Here is a 23,149-nt window from a genome sequence, read left to right as displayed (position 1 = left end):
ACACTCTCTCCTCGTTTTCTTATACGAAATATTTGATTCACTTCATTTTTGTTTCGAAATCTGAGTCTCAATTTTTATACTTTTTTTTAATACTTTTATTCTTTGAGCTCCCGAAAAACTTAATTATTAAATAAAAACTTTATTAATTCTTAAATCAAATTTATTAAATAAATGTAATGTAAAATGTTATCATTTTTTTCCATTAAAATGGAGATTTGATGAAATTAATTTAATTTTATCATCAATTGAATCATACTAAACTTTTTTGAATGATCTTTCTGAATAATTTTTATTACAACGCATTTTTGGAATATCAAAATTAGCTTTAAATTAAGATTTTACGATATTTTTTAATATATTTTTCTTTTTTCCACACGTTCTTTCTAACTCTTCTATTTATTTTTTTGCTATCTTCTATTTATTTTTTTGCTAGGTATGGTAGAATGAGCGAGATAACATTATGAAAAGCCGATTATAATAAAACATTAACATTATATAAATATATATTTTAAAGTGCAAAAATATTGTAATATTTAAAATTGGATTTAAAAATGAAATTATAAAATTGGATGCCATCTAGCAATAAAAGTATTTAATAAAATATAGTGAGACTAAAAGGATTTTAAATTAAAGTTTAGAATATGGATTCGATTTTTATTATTTTAATGTAAGTTTTTATAATGAACTTTCAATGGTAAATTTGAACCAATTTAATGATAGAATCTTGTAACCCAGAAGACAAACTTTGAGAGAGTGGTTTGGTGAGGAAGTCGGATCACCATCGATGTGGAATTCTTTGAGCACTTAACTAGCAACCAAAGTTTGGTTTTTAGACCACCTTTTGACCACAAGGAGGAAATACGATCACAAACCGTTTTAAGTTCAGGTTGGAAATAACAGTTTGTTTTTCTTGTAGAATACCTTTTAAGAAGGCATTATTAACATCAATTTCTGAATAGGCCACTGATTTGTGAGAGAAGAGGTAAGAATGATACGAACCGTGACAAGTTTCTGAATAATCACATAGTAACTTTTGATGAAATTCCTTGCTACAATATGTGCTTTATAATTATTGATAGTACCATCAACGTTTTCTTTAACATGAAAAATCCATTTGCACCCAAGTGAGGGTTAATCTCCAGTTACTTGAAACATCAATTTTAGGTTGGTATGTCGATAACTCAAAGAAGTGAAGACATGAATGCTTTTTTTGATGGATTTATAAATTTAAGTATCACTCTTCAATAATTTGTTATTTGGTACAATAACGTCATTAAAGTGAAAGCTAAACAAAAAATAGAAGTTGACTTTTTCTTTCTGAATACCATAGAAGTTGACTTCTCCTTCCTGAATACCACAGTTTCCTATGGTTCTCAATCACCAATTGAGAGATGGTATGTCAAATTTGAGGAAGTGCAGATTGACTTTCGATCAAGAATGAATTGTTTTATAAAAAACATGGTCACATACACATTTTTCATTAAGTGCACGATTAAGGAGAACTGCATTTGGGATGTAAAATGTGTCGATAAATATTACCATGTGGATTTTGATTTAGTTACAAACAATATGAGCTGCACTTGTCTATTGTTTGAGTTTAGAGGTATAATTTGTCGTCATTCTCTATTGGTACTTGGTCAAGAAGACGTCTACAATGTGTCGTCAAAATACGTTTTACGGCGTTGAAGCAAAAATATTCGTAAGAGACACACTCATTAGAGCAGTACAATACTTTGAATTGAGAACCTAAAATGCAAAGATATCAATAATTGTGTAAACGATTCCATGACATCGTTGTGGTAGCCTATGAATCCGAAGCTGCTTCTGATGAGTTGGACAAATAACTTAATTGTATTGCCAAAAAGTTGAGATTGAGTTCATAAATGAGAAATAATATCATAATTGAGGGAGGACAACTTAGATATGACAATCCGATGACCGCTACTCCAATTGACATTGCAGATGGAAGTAGTGATGTACTTGTCCGCACTCCTGCAACAGTGAGCAGAAAGGCCGACCACGAAACGAACAAGTTAAATTCCACCGTTGAAAGAATAACTAAAAAAGAAAAATCGGTTCTCAGGAAACTAGTAACAGAGCATCAATACAACAAACTGTGAGTGATTAAAATGGTTGTCTATTTCATTTATTAATTCACTTTGTTATATGTATTTTGAACTGTACTTGTGTTTAATCAAGAAACAACAACATTTGATGTTAGACAAAGCCAGGAGGTCGTCGAATATGGAACCCTACCTTACCAACAATCACAACTATCTGAAGTGGTTCCAGTTGAGTTTTGGTCCTTGTTATCAGCTGTACATAACAAAGTTGATAACACCCAATTTTGATGTATATCATTTTCATCTTCTATGTATATGATTTTTAGATTATGTTTACTTAGTTCTATTATTGTTGTCCAAATGAATACATGTAATCCAAGATAATATAATGTTTGCTTATTTGTCAAAATTCCTTTTGTTGTCCAAAACTGTTATTGGAATCATGTGCACAATTTACACAGGTCAGTGTTTCAAAATTACAGGGATATCCAAAAAAACTCAGTCCTAATCGATTACAAAATATATGTAATCGATTACAGAGGTGTTGTAATTGATTCTGTAATTGATTACAAAGACCTTGTAATTGATTACAATGTGATGTGCTTCATATACCCCTCCTATGTAGCCACTGTTCAAACCCTATTTTCTTCCCCAACACTTTGTGCCATCAAAGCTCTTTCTCTGTCTCACTTCCCCTTAAATATCTAAACCCTTCATAATTTGTTCACCCTTCCAAAACCCTAAATCCCAACGAATCCCCAATAGTAAACTACACTAACAAAAAGCAAAGACGTCGTCGTCGCCATAGCCCACCCTCATCCCCACCACCAATAAGTAATGAGAATTTCTCCATGGATGACCAATATGAAAGGTTTTTTTCCCATTTTTTTGAGTGTCCAATCATCAAAGGAAAATACATTGATGAGGAATTCTTTGAAGGTCAAAATTTTGAATTCTACAACATCTTGTCAAATGTTGAGCTTAAGGATTTCGTCTCGTATATAAGACATTTTTATCCTGAATTAGTGCGAGTTTTCTACAATAACATGCATAATTCCAATTATGGAGTTATTCGACGTGAGGTGAAAAAGGTGAAAATGACAATAAACCCAACTCTTTTTCATGAAATCACTTCCCTCCCTTCTGTTGGTTTTCCTTTTGAAGGAATTGTTCTTGATGTGTGGAACGAGGAATATGATTTTGTAGCTGCTAGGAAACTGATTTGTAAACTTGGTGCAAACATACACACTATTAGAATAATGGCCAGGAATATGAAGGTTGAAAGTAGGATACTTCATTACGTTCTTTGTCGTATATTAGTTCGACGTCCAAGCAATGTTGCACAGGCAACAGAAGAGGATATTATGTTGATGTGGGCCCTTTTCAATTTCGTTGATATTAACTGGGGGCCTCTCATTAGACATAGGATGAAAAGAGCATTAAGGGACAACACACATCTACCATATCCCTATTTGATTACCATATTCATGGACCACTTTGGGGTCCCTACAGACATTGATACTTTTACCCAAATTAAGATTAAACATAGGATTTGAGTCAAAGTTATAGCATCATTTGGTTTTGAACAAAATGCTGAGGAAATATAGGTTCACAAAGCAGATGATGGCAATCAAGAGCATGAGGTAGGAGAAGCCTCTAGTAGTCCACAAGATAGTTCTTCTCCAATGTTGCAAATACAAAATTATATGAATAAAATCACTCGACCATATAAGAAAATGGACTACATAACGTAAAACGACCCCGAATAGCACCTATACAGTCAAAAAAATGACCATGGGGAGTGACGTTCTCCCAGGTGGGGAGTGACCAACAACTTTTTGTACAAATAGCCTTTTAGTCCCTAGTAATCCATTATAGGTACTCTGTAATCGATTACCAGGGTATGTGTTGTTGGAAATGCTGCAACACTTCACCTACCTTGCTAAAAACACCCTCATTGGGTCTTTCCACCACAAAGGTGTGGGCAAACTATGTTTTTGAATCACTTGTCACCATCAACCTTTACCAACACATGTTATCCATTGCAAAATATTCAAAAAGACACCCTTAATGTCAAAAAAATGACCATGGGGACTGACCAACAACTTTCTTTAGAAACAACCTTTCAGTCCCTGGTAATCGCTTACAAGTACTCTATAATTGATTACCAAGGCATGTATTACCTGAAAATACTATATGACTTCACCTACCTTGTTCAAATCATCCACATTGGGTCTTTCCTCCACAATGGTGTGGGCAAATTACGGTTTTGAACCACTTGCCACCATCAATCCTTACCAACACGTGTTATTCATTGCAAAATATTCAAAAAGACACCCTTAATGCCAAAAAAATGACCCTAGGGAGTGACGTTCTCCCAGGTGGGGAGTGAGTAATGAATTTTTGTACAAACAGTCTTTTAGTCCCTGATAATCGATTACAAGTACTCTATAATCGATTATCAGGGCATGTGTTGCTTAAAAATGCTATAGAACTTCACCTACCTTGCTCAAAACACTCACATTGGGTATTTCCTCCATAATGGTGTGAGAAAACTACGGTTTTCAACCACTTGACACCATCAACCCTTACCAATGTGTTATTTGTTGCAAAATATTCAAAAAAGCACCCTTAATGTCAAAAAAATGACCCTGGGGAGTGATATTCTCCCAACTAGGGAGTGACCAACAACTTTTTGTACAAATAGTCGTTCAGTCCCTGGTAATCGATTACAAGTACTCTGTAATCGATTACTAAGTCATGTGTTGCCTCAAAATGTTGCAGGACTTCACCTATATTGCTCAAAACACGCACATTGGGTATTTTCTCCACAATGGTGTGGGGAAACTACAGTTTTAAACAACTTGCCACCATCAACCCTTACCAACACGTGTTATCCATTGCGAAATATTCGAAAAGGAACCCTTAATGTCAAAAAAATGACCCTGGAGTGGCGTTCTCCCAACTTGGGGAGTGACCAACAACTTTCTGTACAAACAGTCTTTCAGTCCCTAGTAATCGATTACAGGTTTGTAATCGATTATCAGGGCATATGTTGTCTGAAAATGCTGTAGGACTTCACGTACATGTTCAAAACACCCATATTAGATGTTTCCTCCACAATGGTGTGGGAGAACTACGATTTTGAGGCACATTCAAATGGAATAAAAATGGTTCATAAACTTAAAATTGATAAATGATCAACAATGATGACCAAGAACAATTCAAATCAAAATGACAATCATAAACAGAATAACCTGCATCTTTATTAACATTGAAAATATTTTTTATAATAAATTTACATTTACATCAATCTACAATGATATCCTACTGTCAATAATCACTAAATACACAATTCAGTCATGTTTCGAACGATATCTAGTGTAGAGAGTTCTATAAGCTTTACTCTTGTAATCGTCCTTGCTTCATAAGGTTGTTTATATTGGGTTGGTTAGTGTAAATGCCTCACTTGCTTAAAAAGTCAGTGTTGATGTGGGTTTCTTGACAAGGCGTACTATGACCACCATGATCTTTATTCTTCTCTTCAAGCAATTGATCCTCCAAAGCAAAAACCTCTGGTTCGAGTTCTTCAATTAGCGTTTCTTGTTCCTCTAAAGCACACATAAAAGCTTCTTTATGATTGCTATTGCGTGTTGGTTTTTTTGTTCCTTCAAATCCTCTCCATTTGTATTAGCTTATGCTTTCACAAAGGAGTGACAAATTTCTTTGCTTAATGCACCGACATCATCAACCAACTAAAAATTAAATAAAATTACCATTCTATAAAACCATTCATTTCAAGACCAAACTTCACGAAATATACTATAACATTCAAAACTCAAACAACAAACTACATACCACACCTGTCTCTATAGCACGTTTGATGAAGTTGTCACCCACATTTGTATTCATCCAATGCAATAGTCTTGGGAATTTGTCTACAAGAAAATTTGAAGGAATGAAATGATCACAAAATCAAACGTGAAATACAAGAAAAACATAAAAATTAGTAACAATCTAATCCACAACATAAAAATATTTACATCTCAATCAATATACAAAATTTACCTGCAACATGTAAACACATTCATCAACATAGACATTGTTGGTACCTTTTCCTTTCTTCAAAGCTATAGAAGCTTTGCATAAACTACTTACCAGATAATGGTAAACTAAACTACCCTAACAATTTCAAAAAAATTTGGAAAGATTGTTCTGCTACTATTAGGAAATAACACTTGAGATATTCCTACCAAAATGTATAAGCTACAAGCATGTGATAAAGGGAAGTTCTCATGTTCTTTCAACAGAAAATCGTATATCAATTGCAAATCATGTTTTTTCTTTACCAAAGTATTTGCGACACTCACTGAATCCAACAATGTCATTTAATTTAATATTTTTTCCATCTAAACTCAACCCTAATCTTAAACAAACATCCATTTTCTTGAATTCGACAACTCTATCTCCAAAACAGAATTCACCACTCAAATAAACCCATCTAACCAATAATTCATTCAAAATATTCCTACCAAACTTAAACATTATCATTCAATTCTAAAAACCATCAAAATGATATCTTCTCTCGATAAATGACATGTGCTCCTAAGTCAATCTTTCATTTAAAGTACCAACATACTTGGTTTTGAAAGAATGATGAACACACACAACTACATAAAAAAATAATAGTTTTCACGTTACAACAAACCCGAAAAAATATTAACAACAAAGGAAAAGGAAAAAATTGAAACAACAAAAGGCAAAACCAAAGGGGAAAGCAAAACACGAATAGGAAAAGGGAATACAACATATACCTTGCTCGCAACACCAATGTCAATGGAGAATTCCATTTTGCACAATATAATCAACGGAATGAAAGTAAAAAGGTGAGAACTTGAAGACAAAGAAGAAATTTTGGTTTGTCGGAGACATAGGACATACAAAGGAGAGAGGTTGAACGAAAATGGAGAGAATGAGACCTTATTTCCATTCAAACGTTAAAGGTATTTTCAAAATCACGAAAAGGAGAATCTTAAACCCTTTTCTAGGTCAGCTTTCTACAAAATAAATTTTTTTCAAACATACCTATAACATGCTGACACGTGAACACGTGACGTTGATAAAAAGTTGTTAAATTTGAGTTGTTAACCTATCGAAATTCAAAAAAGAAATGACAAATGAAAAAAGAAGACTCCCAAGTCGAGTTTTGATACCAACTTGAAAAGATTAACTTAAAAGAAAGAAAACATTTATTTAATTTATTTATTTGAAATAATCTCTTAATAGAGTACTCTAACCCTATAATAGTAATTATAAAGAAATATCAAGAATCACCTAATATCCAACTAACAACAATAATTTATTACTTTTTAAAACGAAATACACCAGTTCAATTAACATGAATCAATTATATTACTCATATCCTGACATCGTGATCGACTCTGTTATTTTTAAAAACGCAACACAATAGCGTGCTTGAGACAAAATACTTCAATATTATTGATTATGAAATGGTGGAAACGTTACAGTATTTAAACATAAAAAAGTAACTACCCATTAACACTGTTATCCTAATTTTAATCCACCACTTCAGCCCATAATTAAAAATAACTAAATCTTAAAAATAAAGAACAAACTTTGACTCAATTAAATTTAGAAATAAAAACTCCTAAAGCATTTTCTTAACACTCCTCCTTGCTTTAGGATTTGCAAACACCAAGTCTTGACCTTAAAAATTCAAACTTGCAAGTAGGCAATGGTTTAGTAAGGATATTTGCAACTTGATTTTCTATTTTGCAGTAAATAAGAATTACATCTCCATGTTTCTGTACTTCCCTTAGAAAGAATAACTTGATGTTAAAATGTTTAGTTTTTCCGTGAAACACAGGATTATGAGAGATAGCAATTGCACCTTGATTGTCTACAAAAATCTTTGTACTTTCCTTCTGCTCTAGATTTAGATCAATTAAAATCTTCCTCAGCCACAAAGCTAGATTAACTGCAGATGTTGCAGCAATAAACTCAGCCTCAGCAGTGGATTGAGCCACTATTTCTTGCTTTTTTGAGTTCCACAAAAAAACAGCAGATCCAATAGTAAAACAATGACCTGAAGTGCTCCTCATATCATCAGCAGAACCTCCCCAATCACTATCAAAGAAACCAACCAGCTTGAACTCCTTGCTCCTTGTAAATTTAACACCAAAACCACTTGTTCCTTTGACATATCGAATCACTCTCTTTGCAGCCTTGAGATGAAGTTCACTTTCACAATGAATAAATCTAGACACAATATTCACAACATTCAAAATGTCAGGACGAGTTGCTGTAAGATACAACCAATCAAACTTCTAAAATACCCTTCATCAACTTTATTGGTACCATCTTCTTTGCACAACTTCTCCTTTTGATTCATAGGAGTATTTGTCACTTTGCAATCCTCCATTATGAATTTTTTTAGACTTTCTTTTGCATATTTCTTTTGACAAATGAAAACCTGGTCCTTTTCTTGATTAATCTCCATCCCAAGGAAATAAGTCATTAGACCAAGATCAATCATTTCAAAAGCCTGCATCATATCTAGTTTAAACTCATCAATAAATTTTGCACTGCTCCCAATAATTAAAAGCTCATCCACATAAAGAGAAACAACAAGCATCTCATTGCTATTGTGTTTAACATAGAACGTAGATTCTGAAAGACTTCTTTCAAAGACATGGCCAAGCAAATAATCATCTATTCGACTATGCCAAACTCTTGGGGCCTGTTTTAGGCCATACAAAGCTTTGTGTAAATGATAGACTTTGTCTTCTTTGCCTTTCACAACGAAACCTTCGAGTTGCTCAACATAAATTTCTTCTTCAAGGATTCCATTAAGAAATGTTGATTTGACATCCATTTGATGCACTTTCCAGCCAAGTTGTGCAGAAATAGCAAGAAGTAACCTGATTTTATGAAGTCTGGCAACTGGTGCAAATGTGTCAAAATAATGAACACCAAAAATTTGTGCATACCCCTTAACTACAAGCCTTGCTTTATGCTTATTGATTGAACCATCAGCATTTAACTTGGTTCTAAATACCCCTTTTACCCCAATTACCTTTTTACGTTGAGGTTTGTCAACAAGTTTCCATGTTTTGTTCTTCTCAATCATAGACAACTCCTCCTTCATTGCAGCCATCCAATTTTGATCTTTCTCTGCTGCTCCAAAATCTGCAGGTTCACAAACAGCAACGTTGCACCTCTCATAAATATCCGAGAGTGATCTAGTACCTCTTACAGGAGCATCATCTACCAATTTATTTTGCCAACTTTCATCTTCATTTTGTTCTGTGTCTGAAGCTGAAAACTTGAAGTTCGCATTTATAGAGGCTAGATCTGTCTTCTTTGTATCATTTGAATTCCATTCTTCATCTGCCATAAAGTGAACATCCCTGCTAATAACCATTTTTCCAGTTTGTGGTTGAAAGATTTTATAGGCTTTGCTAACTGTGCTCTAGCCTATAAAAATTCCTGCTACTGCTCTTTTATCAAGCTTATCTCGCTTGCGCTACGGAACATGAGTGAAGCACAAACAACCAAATATCTTAAGAAATTTCAGAGATGGTTTGTAACCATACCAGACCTCAAATGGTGTTTGATCCTTCAACGCCTTTGTGGGAAGTCTATTTTGAAGAAAAACAGTCGTACCTGCTGCCTCTACCCAGAATGTTTTTGGTAGATTCTTGTCATAGAGCATGCATCTTGTCATCTCCAAGATATATCTATTTCTCCTCTCACTAACCCCATTTTATTGTGGGGGTATAAGGAGCAGTAAGTTGATGTTCAATGCCAGAATCTTCACAAAAATTGATTAAACTTTTCAGATGTGTACTCCTTGCCATTGTCTAACCTCAAGTTCTGAATTTTGAGACCAGTTTCATTGTCAACCTTGAATTTGAATTTCCAAAAAATTTGAGCTACCTTTGATTTGTACTTGAAGAAAAAAATCCAACACATCCTGGTGAAGTCATCAACAAATATAATATAATATAGATTACCTTTTAATGAAGGTGTTCTTTGAAGACCTGCAACATCAGTGTGAATTAATTGCAGCTTCCTTGATTCTCTCCATGTTACCTTTGGAAAAGCTTTTCGATTTTGCCTACCAAATTGACAAGCTCTGCAATTAGAAATTCGATCCTCAAGCTTTGGAACATCAACTGCCAACCTTTTTTCACTCAACTGCAGCAACCCTTTATGATGGTAATGTCCAAGCCTCTTGTGCCAGATTTCTGTCAAATTTTCTTTGAGTGAGAAAACAACTTGCTCCCCCTCTAATGGATTTGGAGCAAAGCTTTTCCCTTTCACTTTTACCTTGAACATATCTTGACCAGCTGCATCTTTAATCAAGCAATTTTTGTCTTCAAAAACAACTCTAAATCCTCTTTCAATCAGTTGACCAACACTTAACAAATTCTGGTCAATTTCAAGAACAAAAAGAACATCTGGAATAAATTTTGTGCCTGCGCAGCTTGTAATTGCAATTGTTCCCTTTCCTTTGACTGAGATATTGTCACCATTGCGTATTCTGACTTTGGTGACATCAGTTGGCCTCATATCTCTAAAGAGTTCCTTATCAAAGGTCATGTGGTTAGTACAACCACTATCAATTAGCCAAGATTCGCTTGAAACATTAGTTGAAAAACAGGTTACAACAAAAAGTTGATCTTCCTCCTCTTCATTTGCAATTTGAGCATCTTCTTCCTCCTGCTGAGTTTGGTTTTTGCATATGACAACTTCATGCCCAAGTTGATTGCACTTGGTGCATTTAGCGTCAGGCCTTCTCCAGCACTTGAATGGAGGATGACCCATCATGTTGCAATGCTTGCAAGGAGGATACTTCCCCTTGGAACTTCCAGCTTTGCTTTCATTTCTGACAACACCTTCTCTATTTGGTTGCTGGTTCCTTTTTCTATTTTTCCAACTGTCTTCATGTTTGGCAGGCAAGGCTTCCTCAAGAAAGCCTTCTTCTGTCATAGCCCTTCGTTGTTCTTGTGCCTGCAAGGAATTCAGCAACTCTGCCAAGGTGATCTTGGATAGATCCTTAGTGTTTTCTAAGGTGGTTATGGTAACTTCAAATCTTCGAGGTACGGTAACCAAAATTTTTTCAACAATACGAAAGTCCTTAAATTCAGAACCAAGCAATCTTACTCTGTTTGCTATGTTCAGAAGCCTCTAAGAGTACACTTTGATAGTTTCAGATTCCTTCATCTTTTGCAATTCAAAGTCTCTAATGAGATTCAACACTTGCATGCCTTTGATTCGGTCATCTCCATCGTATTCTTCTTTTAGGTAATCCCATATGGCTTTGGTTGACTTTAGAGTCATGATTCGAGTGAAAATTGTTGGTGAAACTGCAGCAAAGAGGCATGCCTTTGCCTTAGCTTTTTTAGTTTTTTCATCTCTGTGATTCCTGATTTGAGCCATCGTTGGACTGCCAGGTAGCGCAATAATTTCATAATCCTCTTCAATTGCTTCCCATAGATCCAGAGCTTCTAGGTAGGCTTCCATTCGTACTGCCCAAATTTGATAATTTTCACCATTGAAGACTGGTGGTGCCATTGCTAAAAATCTTGAATCTCCTTCCATGATTTTAGATTTTTCTCACAGGTCCCTCAAGAACATGGCTCCTGATACCAATTGCTATTTTTAAAAAAGCAACACAGTAGCGTGCTTAAGACAAAATACTTCAATATTATTGATTATGAAATGATGGAAACATTACAGTATTTAAATATAAAAAAGTAACTACCCATTAACACTCTTATCCTAATTTTAATCCACCACTTTAGCCCATAATTAAAAATAACTAAATCCTAAAAATAAGGAACAAACTTTGACTCAATTAAATTTAAAAATAAAAACTCCTAAAGCATTTTCTTAACAGACTCCATATAACGCCAACGTTAGACTAATTTAAATAATTGGGTTTGCAAGAAACATTGACAAATATGAAAGTGAAACAGAATAATTTGACTGGCAACAATTCAAATCAATATTTTGCTCATGAACATTCAGAGGATTGCTGTTGATAACCAATAATCCCATAAACCAATAAATAGTACTTTTTTATGTATAATGATATCGAGGTTCGAATAGAAGACTTCATACATACTACTCAGGTTGACCCATTTGAAGAGTCCACACAGTTCCTAATTAACCTGAAAAGAAACCCTATCTTAATAACCAATGAAGAATTGCAAAAGCTAGAAGAAAAGCAAGCAACATGGAGAACATAGTTAGAGAAAGTCTCCGATATAATAAAGGATTGTTTTGCCCCCCCCAAAAAAAATGTCTGCGGTAGTGAATATTAATCAAGTATGAACATGCCTTCACAGCTTTTCATTCAGATTTAGGAACATCACCGCCCATGATCCTCCAGGGACCCCCATAAAACTTTGGAAACATGATAGGAACTGCTTTCCCAGGGTGCTCTTCCCAGTACTTTTCCTGTGATGTTGCAATAGAAGTTAGTTTTTGAAACACAGATTACCCTAGTATATATTCCAATTAAGCGTTTTTCAACCAAAATGAGCAATCACTATTATTGCACTAGGCAAATGGGCAATCATTATGAAGTTATTCAACGAGACATCATCTTATTAATTGACAGCTATGTTGCAAACGAAAGCCTCATGAAGGAAGGTGTGATTGATTGCGTAGGGGTTGGAATTTCAAGAATATTTATTTTAGCGGTTTCATGGTTGTGACAATTTATTTTTTATTTTTTTTATTTGAAACGTCTTTCTTTGGCACAAGGGCATACAAAGCAAGCTTGGGGTGAATACCATTCATACAATGCAACTGTCCAAAATGTCTGATCCATCACATAAATGGATAATTAATAAACAAAGGTTAGATACCAAATTATTGTGCTACTACAACTTGGCCTTCTATATTAAGTGTTTTCCAGAAAAATATTTCAGATTATATTATACAGAAATTAATGTAGGAAAAGTGATCACAATTTATCCAAACCAGCAGAGGCAGCAAGTAGATTCCCACAGAATAGATGTAATTTGAATTTGTTTAATAAAAATAATCAAATACCTATTACTGTAAACCCAGAAAATGGTATTTTTAGAAGTGGTGGTAGTCTAAAAATAGTGAAACTCGATTATTTTAATATTAAACCGTTTTATTATAAATAGTTTTGTTATAAACGAGTTTTATTATTTTAAAACGTTTCATCTCTCTAGAAACCACTTTTCTAGAGTTCTCTACCTTCTCTCTAAGAGTTCTAACTTCTGAGTCATTTCTTTGATAATCAAGAAGTACCTAATCGACCACGACAACGAAGTCTACAAATCTAACCGATCAGTTTCTTCAATAGAGCAAGTAAGATTTGACTCATTTTTCCCCTTCCGTTCCTAAATCTGTTTTAGAGGAATCTTGTATTGTTGCATGTGTAATCATGCATCTCATACATGTTCTTGATTCATCTAGAGTTCTAAGGACTCTGTCCATTTTCAATTTGGTGTTTCGTAGGCTAGTCTAGGTATTTCTTGCAGTTCAAGTAATCGGCGGAGCGTTCTTTGAGTTGGGGCCGTTTCTTTGAGAGGTAAGGGAAGCTAAAACTTGTTTTATTATTATTGTGTTGAACTGAATTTAATATATCTATGTAGTATAAAATGAATTGCATGTATTTGTATTGGTTGTTCCAATGATGTTTGATTTTTAAATGATGATGCAAGGTGGTTTGATGTTTGAATGCTTGGTGTGATATGTTTAGATTGTTTTACTGTTATAATTATGTGTTTGGAGGTTGTATTGTGGTTTAAATGGTGATCTTAAAGTGGTTGGAGTAATGGAGAGTGAATTACTTGAGTTTCAAGCTTAAAAGAGGGGTTTTGGTGAGTGAGGTTGAGAATTTGGTATTGGAGTGAGATGAGAACTGGTCTAGCACTGTTTTGTGGTTAATTGGGACTTGTTAGAAGAGTTAGATGGTTGAAAATTGATATGGAGCAAAGATTTTGGTTCATTGTGGAAGTTTGGAAGTGTTTTGAAGGAAAAAGGAGGTTTTAGGTAGTGAAATGGTGAGAGAAGGATGGTAAACCGGTTTGAGGCATTTGAGGTCTGTTATGAGATGTTTTATGACTTGTTTAAGCATTGAAATGGAGTAAATCTAGTGTAAGAGTGTTTGGTGGTTGATAGGTAGAGTTTAGTTTGATTTAGAACTAGTTTTTGGGGGTTCGGACTAGTGAGAATTTGAATTATGGGTTCTATGCTTAAATGGTCTTTTTGGAGGGTGTTAGTAAATCATTTGGGACTTGTTGGAGTCCCTAAGTTGCTTGAAAATAGGCCATAATTGGTGGAATTCAATTTGGGTCTCTAAAGTGGGGTTTTGATAAATTTTAGTTTGAAATCTTGTGCTCAATGAGTTTAGAATGTGTTTAGGTTGGTTTAGAAACATTTATTGAGGTATATTTGAGTCTAGAATACAATCTAGGGGTGTTAGAAGTTGAAAAATATGCATAGGATAGGTCATGAGTGGTTGAGTAGTGCAAATTCTACAGTTTTAGTGCTGCAGAATTATGCAGTCTCGCTGAGCGAACTCCCGGCTGAGCGAGAGGTGAGTGAACAGAACCCACTATTTCTGTTTTCGCACAACGAGCTGGTGTCCGTTGAGCGAGTAGAACACTTCTAGCTGAACAAACTCCCCGCTGAGCGAGAGGTGAGTGAGCAGAACCCACTGTTTATGCTTTCGCACAACGATTTTTGTGCGCTGAGCAACTAGTCCAACGCCTGTTTTGAATGTTTCTTTGTTTTATGATAACTTTAAGCTATGTTTTGACTTTGAGGATGGTGTAGAAATATTTATAGTATTCTATGAAGGTTTATTCTTTAAGTTATGTATGTATTTGATGTATGATTAAAGATGAAATAAGTTGGTACTCAATGTGAAAGTAAAGTGACATATGTACATGGTTTCAAAGGTGGTCAAAGTTGTGAAAGTAAGTTCCAAAGTGGAACCTCCTGGTGAGGTTCGAGTATGTTTAGAATGAATGCAAGAACTCAGTCTTGGGGGTTATCCTGAAACTCCAATGGTCTTTCATTCTCAAGCAGATAGGATTGAACCATGTCGTGAGGAGTAGCAGGAGGTCTTAGTCTTGGGAGCTTCCAGTATGCTCCAAGGCCTGGAACAAACTAACCTTGTGAGTGTGGTAGGGTGAAACTCATTGGCAATGGCTTTGCAAAGCAGTAGAAGCCACCACAAGTGCACAACCCGCCATAGTTCGACAATCATTCTAAGTCCAGACAGTCCATTCATAATAAGTGTTCTGCATAAAGTGTTTGATGACTATGTAGTGATATGTGTTAGAGAATTAAAGGTGTATAAAAGAAAGAATAAGAAAGGAGGGAAGGAGATAGAGTAAGGAAGGCGGGAAACAATAGGATATCAGTTAGTTGATATCAGTTAGTTGTGAATTAGGAGGGAAAAAGGGAGAGTCTAAATGGAAGTTAGTTGAGAGGAGAAGGTGATCGATTCTATATTCTTTGAATTGTACTGAACTTTGTCCAGTGGAGGAAGGTTCAGGCTTCCTTCAAAGAACCCATTATACATTGAATTCTTTGATTGATTCAATAACACGAGAGTTATTCATTGTTTCTGATTGTTCTTGAGTATTATCGAGGGTGGATCGACTTCTTGATTAAAGAAGTCTATCAATATGTTTGTTGTATGTAACATGTTTTAAATGAGTTTATTTATAGATATCGTTCCTCAATTGTAAACTAGCTTACCCCTGCTTTTCTATTGTCTGTCTTTGTATGTTGTTTCTCTTTTGCGATGATCACCTAATGGTGTGAGCTTAGGGATTCACCTTTTTAGTTGTTCAAGTTAGAGGTGAGGGAGAAGCAGATGAGTTGTTAGATAGATCTACAGAAGTAGATCTCTTCTTTGAAGGAGGTTTGTTTTACCTAGTTGTTCTTGTAGCATCTATGTAACCTTTCATTTTAGTAGTTTTATACTATTAAAATGGGATGTTACAATTACTATCAATTCAAGCAAAGTATTAGACCCTAAAGATTGAACCAAATAACAAATGCGATTCTTGTTGTTTAGATTGGCTATGTTGGTTATTCACAACAAATAATACAGCAGAGGACTGCAATGACATGGTCAACAGCGATTTATTATTTACAATGCTTGCATCCCGCCAAGTTTTACTTTTAAAAATGTGACCTCTACCTCCACATAATTACTTCATATAAAATCTATATCTTCTTCTAATTTTAGTAACTTCCCTATCTGACCTCTCTTCTGATTGCAATTAATTTCCGTTCTCATCTTGGGCCCTAAAGCTGAACAGTGTTGGAGCCATCTAGGGCCCAAGCTGAATCTTCTTTGTTCTGGTAATATATTGGAATTGAGCTAATTTGGAAGGAGAAGTTCTCAATCTTTTTTAGATTAGCAACCCCATAAAAAAACTAAGCCAAATACAAGAAGCCTTTTCTTCATAACCATGCTACAGGAAACCAGAAAATCCCTGTATAATAAACAATTTATTGGCAGAAATTATAAAGAAAGATCGATAAAATTACTTTCAAAAACCGAAGTGCAAGCATTCAGTAGATAGATTTTATCATAAGGCTGCATCCAAGAAACAGCGACAGAAGGGACAAAATTTAAATGGCAGAAAATGAATTATATTGATAAGTACAATCAATTATAAAATAATTGCTAAAATATACCAGTCACTGCACATTTAGAACCTGGAGGTTAACAAAACAGGTGAAAATTTTAATGCAAATGCACATGTCATATAAGTAATATAATTGCTTTAAGCCGTCAAAATCTAGAGCAGCAGATAATCAAATATAACATAAAACACTTGAAAAGATTAAAACTGAATTAAACTCATGCATAAGCTATCCATGTTGAAGCTACCCAAATCCCTGATCAATCACTGAGCTCCTTCAAATAGACAAAAACTAAATAACAAAATGTAATTCCAATCCCAATAGAACTTAAATTTCCAAATTAGGTAGATAAAGCAAACAAAAATCAGGTCCCAAGTAACAGGACATTTACACATTAGTTTGAAAATAGTTACAGCCTACACGGATTCAATTGAAAGCCTCAAGGCACGAGCTAAGCCTTCAGTGATCCTGGTTAGATACTGAGGCATACTTTCTAACAGTAATGATTAATCAGCCCTTCATCCAACAAACAAAACCCATAAGTGTCATTTCTATAAGAATCAAAATCGTTTAAGCAGCCCCTTTGAAAAAATCATGTTCATAGGAATCTAAGTCCAAAAGTGTACCCAAACAAAAACTACTAGTTGGCATACACAACAAAATTTCACTATTTTTCTTTTTCCAATTCCATCAGAACATACAAACAATAAAACCCACTCAGAGTCTCAGTTATGCCTAAAACTACAGATATCCAATAAGTGGTAGCACAGATAAGAGAAAGAAATTAAAACAAAAATACCAAACATACTAAAAATAACAGAATCAAAATTAAAAATTAAATAATAATAATAATAACCTTGTAGAGTTGTTCAGTAATGGCAGCACCAATGACTCCAGAGTAGAAAGCCGCGATATAAATAGTGACCAATGGAGTAAATGATTTGGGCCTTCTGTAAGGCTCCACCATGTCCCAAAGAAAGGTTTTTTCCCACTTTGTGTACAAATAATCTGCATATTTTCTCCACAGGTAGCTTGCCATTTCAATCACTTCACTTTCGATGTCCTCAATCAGTATTCAAGGTCCTGAAAGGAAAAAGAGAAAGAAGACAGTAATACCACCTTCAATTGAAAAGAAGACTGAAGTAACCATATGATCAAGAGCACACTCTCAGGATATTCATTGTTTGTTATTGACTGTGCTAAGATGAGTCAACAGATTATTTACACTGGCACCTCCTTTATAATTAATCTAAATATACGATTTAGGGATGGAGGTTAAAAGCCCCAACAAAGAAGCTGAGGGTAGTCTGTTTGATAAAGGCAAACAGACACCAAGAAAAACAATAAACAATAAACGCAAAGGTTAATATCTATAGACATGATTTAAGATAAAACATTATGACATCGGTTTAATTTAATTCATCCAACCAGCCCTACATAATAGGAAATGACTCAGTTGTTGTAAATGAACAATTTATAAAAAAGATTATGATTACCATCAAAACTGCCACAGACCAAACAAAAACAAACAATAAACTGATGCAGCAGCAGCAAAACTTCTTCCACCTAGCAGAAAAAAATTAGACAAGGTCAAGACCATTTTCACTATGAAACCCCATAGCATTTTCCTAACCCATCGGAACTCAATAATCCTAAACTGTTGCCACTATATAATATGTGATATGCTTGAGTATTTGCTAGTTATTTCTTTGCTTCAACACTTCCCTTTTACTCCAAAGAACTTTTATCAAATAGTTTATGAGCAAAATTTGAATGGCACAAAACATGAATGATTAATATTTAAGGATCGGTCAATTACACTTTTTCCATCAATAATTAAGGTTGGGTTACTCTTCTTCCTTCAATTAACTAATCATTCTAAAAGCCCCAAAAACAAATCAAATCACAATTTACAAGCGACCCAGTTGTTTGCCTCACACAAAAATATAACAGACAAAGTGGGCTACAAATTACCTTGTTGTGAAGTGGGTTGAGAGCAAGAAGCTTCAACTACACGATGAATTGAACGCTGCGAGGGTGATGCGAACAACGAAACTCAAGAATAGAGCACTAAATTTTAATAACTTTTTGAGATGTTCAAAATTATTACACGCAGATTATTAAAGGCACACTCCATTTGTAATCAAATGCTTAAATCATCAAAGAATTGAACGTGACATTTGTTTTTACAATGAAATTAGAGTTTCAGTCGCTTTATATTTTTTTATAAAACTTTGAGCTACATAATTAAAATTATTTTATCATACATTTTTGTGAATTAAATCATTGTGAAATATATAAAATGGTAAATTTAATATTCTTCAGGTTGAAGTACATTGATAATATTTTTAAATAGCAATGTTTATTAAGATTTAAATAAAATAAATTTATTTGGAATCCAAAGATAATAACGTATTTGTTATAATTTTGTTTAAAATTAAAAGAAAACATAATATATTTTAATGGTAAAAACAACAGCAAATTTTAAAAAATACTTAAATTTGAAAAATCAATCAATCAATTTGCAACAACTAGTTTTAAATGCAACTATATCAAACAAGAAAAGAAAGTAAATATAAAAATGAGTTAATTAAAACAATGAAAATAATTTGTTCTGGGGTTGATATGGGACATGTATCATGCCATGTTGTATACTTGAGATCATGTTGTTAATGGACTATGTTGAGCATGTTGCTCAATTGTTACAGGAAGTTTTAGGTTAAGTCGAGGTGTATATGTGTGATATCTTGTTGTGTCGGGTTAAGGGTTATTATAACATTTTTGGGGTTGTTGGGTTGCCAGGTTGCTTAAATAGGATGTCATGTTGTGTGATGCTAGGCTGAGTTGTTCTATGAATTAACATAAGGTTCTTTGCATCTGTCGAGCTATTAAGTGTGGTTAATTTGATTGTTATAATATTTTCCATGCATTGCTGGGTTGATTTGGGTGAATTTGTGTATGTTTCTAGTATAGTCGAGTTGTGTTTTGGGGTTTTCTAGGTTTCGTGAGTGATTTTCGAGCTATGTCTTGTGGTTTTATGGGTTATGCGAGTGAGTGCAAAGTTGTTTGAATAAGTGTTGAGTTGTTTAGAGTGAATGTTGAGTTGTGTGGTTGGTTGTGGTGCAACTCAAACTTGTGGTTTATTAGGTGTTATAATTTATGTCCATGATGATTATGTGGTATCCCATGATGTTGCATTGATTGCAATATGATTATTGATCTTGTATCTTCTTGCATACTTATTGTTGAATGGTGCGAGAAAATTCTACTTTGGTGAGTAAGTCCTGTTCTGGTGAACAAGAAAGTCATGCTTTGGTGAGCAGATCCTGTTTTGGCGAACAGGAAAATCTTGCTTTAGTGAGTAAACCCTGTTTTGGTGAACATGAAAGTAATGCTTTAGTGAGCAGACCCTGTTTTGGTGAACAAAAAAGTCTTGCTTTGATGAGCCGATCTTGTTTTGGTGAACAAGAAAGTCTCGTTTTGGTGAACCGACCTTGTTTTGGTGAATATAAAAGTCCTATTTTGATGAACAGAAAAGTCCAACAAGCTTTGTTTTGGTGAATAGGAAAGTGGGTTGGACTACGAAAGATGACATAAGTTATTAATGATTGATCGTGTTGGCATGGATTCTCAGAGTTGAAGTATGGATTGGAAAGAATTGTTTGTATAAAGTTTTATTTGATTATGTTTGGAGTGGTAGGAACATAGAATTTACTTGATAAATTGTGTTATTTGGTTGTTATGATGTTTATTCTGTTAGCTCATTCTTGTTTGTATTACTATAATTTGTAATTTATCTTTCTCTTAATTTTATACATTATAAAATTAAATAGAAGTTGATACATACAAAAATATATATGTATAAATATATAAATAAGATTATGGATTTTTATACATATTCAAAAAGTTTTATATTTATATCATGGATATCTAGTTCTTTGAACTCAAGGAGGAAAAGAAATCACTTATCTCATATTGTAATATCTCTCAAATATTTAACAGATTTAATCAATTTTAAAAATATTTCGAAGATATTCTTGGTTGACATTTTCATATATAATTAAATTATTTATTTTTGTCAAATATCTAATAAATTATCAACAACATAATTATGCCCAAAATTTTAATTAAGCTCTTCTTATTTTGTCTAAAATTACAAAGAAACCCAAAAGATATTAATATTTGCACTTTAGCCCCTTTTTTTGACCAAGTTTAATAAGTGACCCTTTGATCGTCCAATAAGGGATTGCTATGTGACAATTCCCTTTTTCTCCCAATATTAAGGTTTCTATCATTGCAAAGGAGATTTGTGTTGGTGATGGAGGCACTCGTGATGTCTCGCGGTTTCCATCTCCTCCGTGGTTGTTGTTGAATTGTTGTAGTGCAGATTCTGATGGTGCGAACAAAGCTGCTCTAATGGTGAAATGATAGGAAAACACTATAGTGGGGTGAATAATGTTTTAATTCTCTATAGAATGTACAACACAACAAGAAACCACTAAAGGATTCACAAAAGATCGATGATTTAAATAAGATGTTCAAACATTGATTTTTATAAATAGTGTATATGAAAAATGTTTTAAAGAGCAAAACAAAACAACACAGATTTTATATTGGTTCACTCAACCTGAGCTACGTCTAGTTCTCCCTTAACAACTCTTAAGGGGTTCCGCTAATCTTTAAGAAGATTGCACAAGTTACCTTTTCAGGTTTACAACAAGTATTAGCACCACTTCTGGTTCACCTGGTCAACACGACTAGTTCGAGTTTAACCACTCCTAGTATACAAGTACTCTAACCACGTCTGGTTTAACCCTAGACAACTGTTTAGACTGTCGCAACCGAAATCGCGACGGGACAATGACCCGATAAACAAACGGGTTTGAGAAATAAATTTGTGGAGTCGCCACCATAATTTATTATGGAAAAACTATGGAAAACCATAAAATAAGACATGGTCTACGAAAAGAGATTTTCAGGTTTGGAAATCGGTTACGCGTAAGGAAGGTATTAGCACCCTATCGCGCCTGCCCAAAGGCAGTGCCTTTAATTAAATGTATAAAGTTGACGTGGTTTTTCAAAATGTTTAAATTTCCCTAAAAAAGTAAAATAAATAAATAAATAAAGCTATTAAGAAACAAAAAAATATTTTTTGTTTTATGAACCCGACAAGAATTGACCTTGGTCCTACGTACATCCATTTATAATGGACAGGGATCACATTGTTATTTATCTAGAAAAAGGTTTGTGAGTTTGTTTAAAAATTACTATTGATTGATTTAGATTTTTGAAAAGTGAATCCGAAAAAAGATTCGGTTTAACAAGATTGACATCTTTTTATAGTTTTGAAGATTTTGTATTTTTATCTATTTATTTAAGAATGGTGGGAAAAAGAAAGAAACCGGCCATAGGCCGACACATACTTATAAAAAAATTATGATTTAAAAAAACATTATTTGTGTGTAGGAAAAAAAATACCTTTAGAAAAAAACTTCAGAGTACAATAAAAAGAGAAAAAGAATACATTATTTTTGTGTAGGAAAAAAAACCTTTAGAAAAAAACTTCAGAGTACAATAAAAAGAGAAAAAGAATGGTGTAGAGGTGACATACCTTTTTAGCTTTCAGTACTCTCCTCTTTCTTCTTTGATGATTGCCGTTGACAAAACCCTTATGGGTGAGAACCTATATTTTTTTTCTATACTCTCTTTCCGTTATTTCTGCATGCTTCTCTCTATTTTTTTTTCCTTCTCCTTTTCTATGACAAAGTGCATATTTATATACACACATTATGATATTATGGAAATCTTGCCTTAATTGTGAATTAATTGACAATAAAACAAAATAGAGAAAGACATGGTCATGGTTGCCAGAAAACAAATTAAATAATATTCAAAACATTGATTATCATTATTGTCAGAAAATCATATTTTCCTCTTTAAAAGCAACTGACGCAACAAATTATATTAATATACTATTTTAATTATTGTTTATAATTATTAGCATAATATTAATTCAAATTATTACCATATTAAACTAACATTTAAAAACTATTGTGTTTGGTATTAAAGTTATTATTTTATCCATTTTTACCCACCATTAATTATTATTCTCTTATTTTTTATATTTTTATTGATTTACTTACCCGGATGAAATTGGGTGTTGACATAGACTATTTAACTCAATTGAGAAAAACACCAAGTGTTTTAATTCTCTTCAGAATGTACAACACAACAAGTGCTAAGAGCAAATACAAATTGGTAACTCTCAAAGAGAGGATAAAAACACTACAATAAAATATGAGATTCTTGTATGAGCGTTCAAGAGCTTACTATGGTATCCTTCTTGTCTTCTCTTCATGCATCTGTCTATATATAGCTTTCTTTGATAAATGACTGTTAGATAG

The 23,149-nt window shown here is 33.7% G+C and overlaps 1 protein-coding gene across 3 annotated transcripts; it reads right to left on the bottom strand.

Annotated features, from left to right (window-relative positions):
• Positions 1 to 12,099: 12,099 nt before the first annotated feature.
• Positions 12,100 to 18,913, bottom strand: LOC108326980 (uncharacterized protein At4g29660). Of its 3 annotated transcripts, XM_017560623.2 has the most exons (5): positions 18,720 to 18,913; positions 18,242 to 18,311; positions 17,602 to 17,828; positions 12,432 to 12,551; positions 12,100 to 12,262 (listed from the first exon to the last, which is right to left on the bottom strand). In XM_017560623.2, the coding sequence occupies exons 3-4, from the start codon at positions 17,782 to 17,784 to the stop codon at positions 12,444 to 12,446; spliced, it is 291 nt and encodes a 96-aa protein (XP_017416112.1). In that variant the 5' UTR covers positions 17,785 to 17,828; positions 18,242 to 18,311; positions 18,720 to 18,913; the 3' UTR covers positions 12,100 to 12,262; positions 12,432 to 12,443. The 3 variants fall into 3 exon arrangements, with proteins under 3 accessions (XP_017416112.1, XP_017416110.1, XP_017416111.1); XM_017560621.2 differs by having other exon boundaries at positions 12,100 to 12,551; positions 18,720 to 18,909; XM_017560622.2 differs by lacking the exon at positions 18,242 to 18,311 and having other exon boundaries at positions 12,100 to 12,551; positions 18,720 to 18,909.
• Between the last annotated feature and the right edge of the window lie 4,236 nt (positions 18,914 to 23,149).

Source organism: Vigna angularis, chromosome 2 (genome assembly GCF_016808095.1).
Source record: "Vigna angularis cultivar LongXiaoDou No.4 chromosome 2, ASM1680809v1, whole genome shotgun sequence".
NCBI classification, from domain to species: Eukaryota; Viridiplantae; Streptophyta; class Magnoliopsida; order Fabales; family Fabaceae; genus Vigna; species Vigna angularis.
Note: the sequence above shows the minus strand (reverse complement) of the source record. Positions and strands in the feature narration are given on the sequence as shown.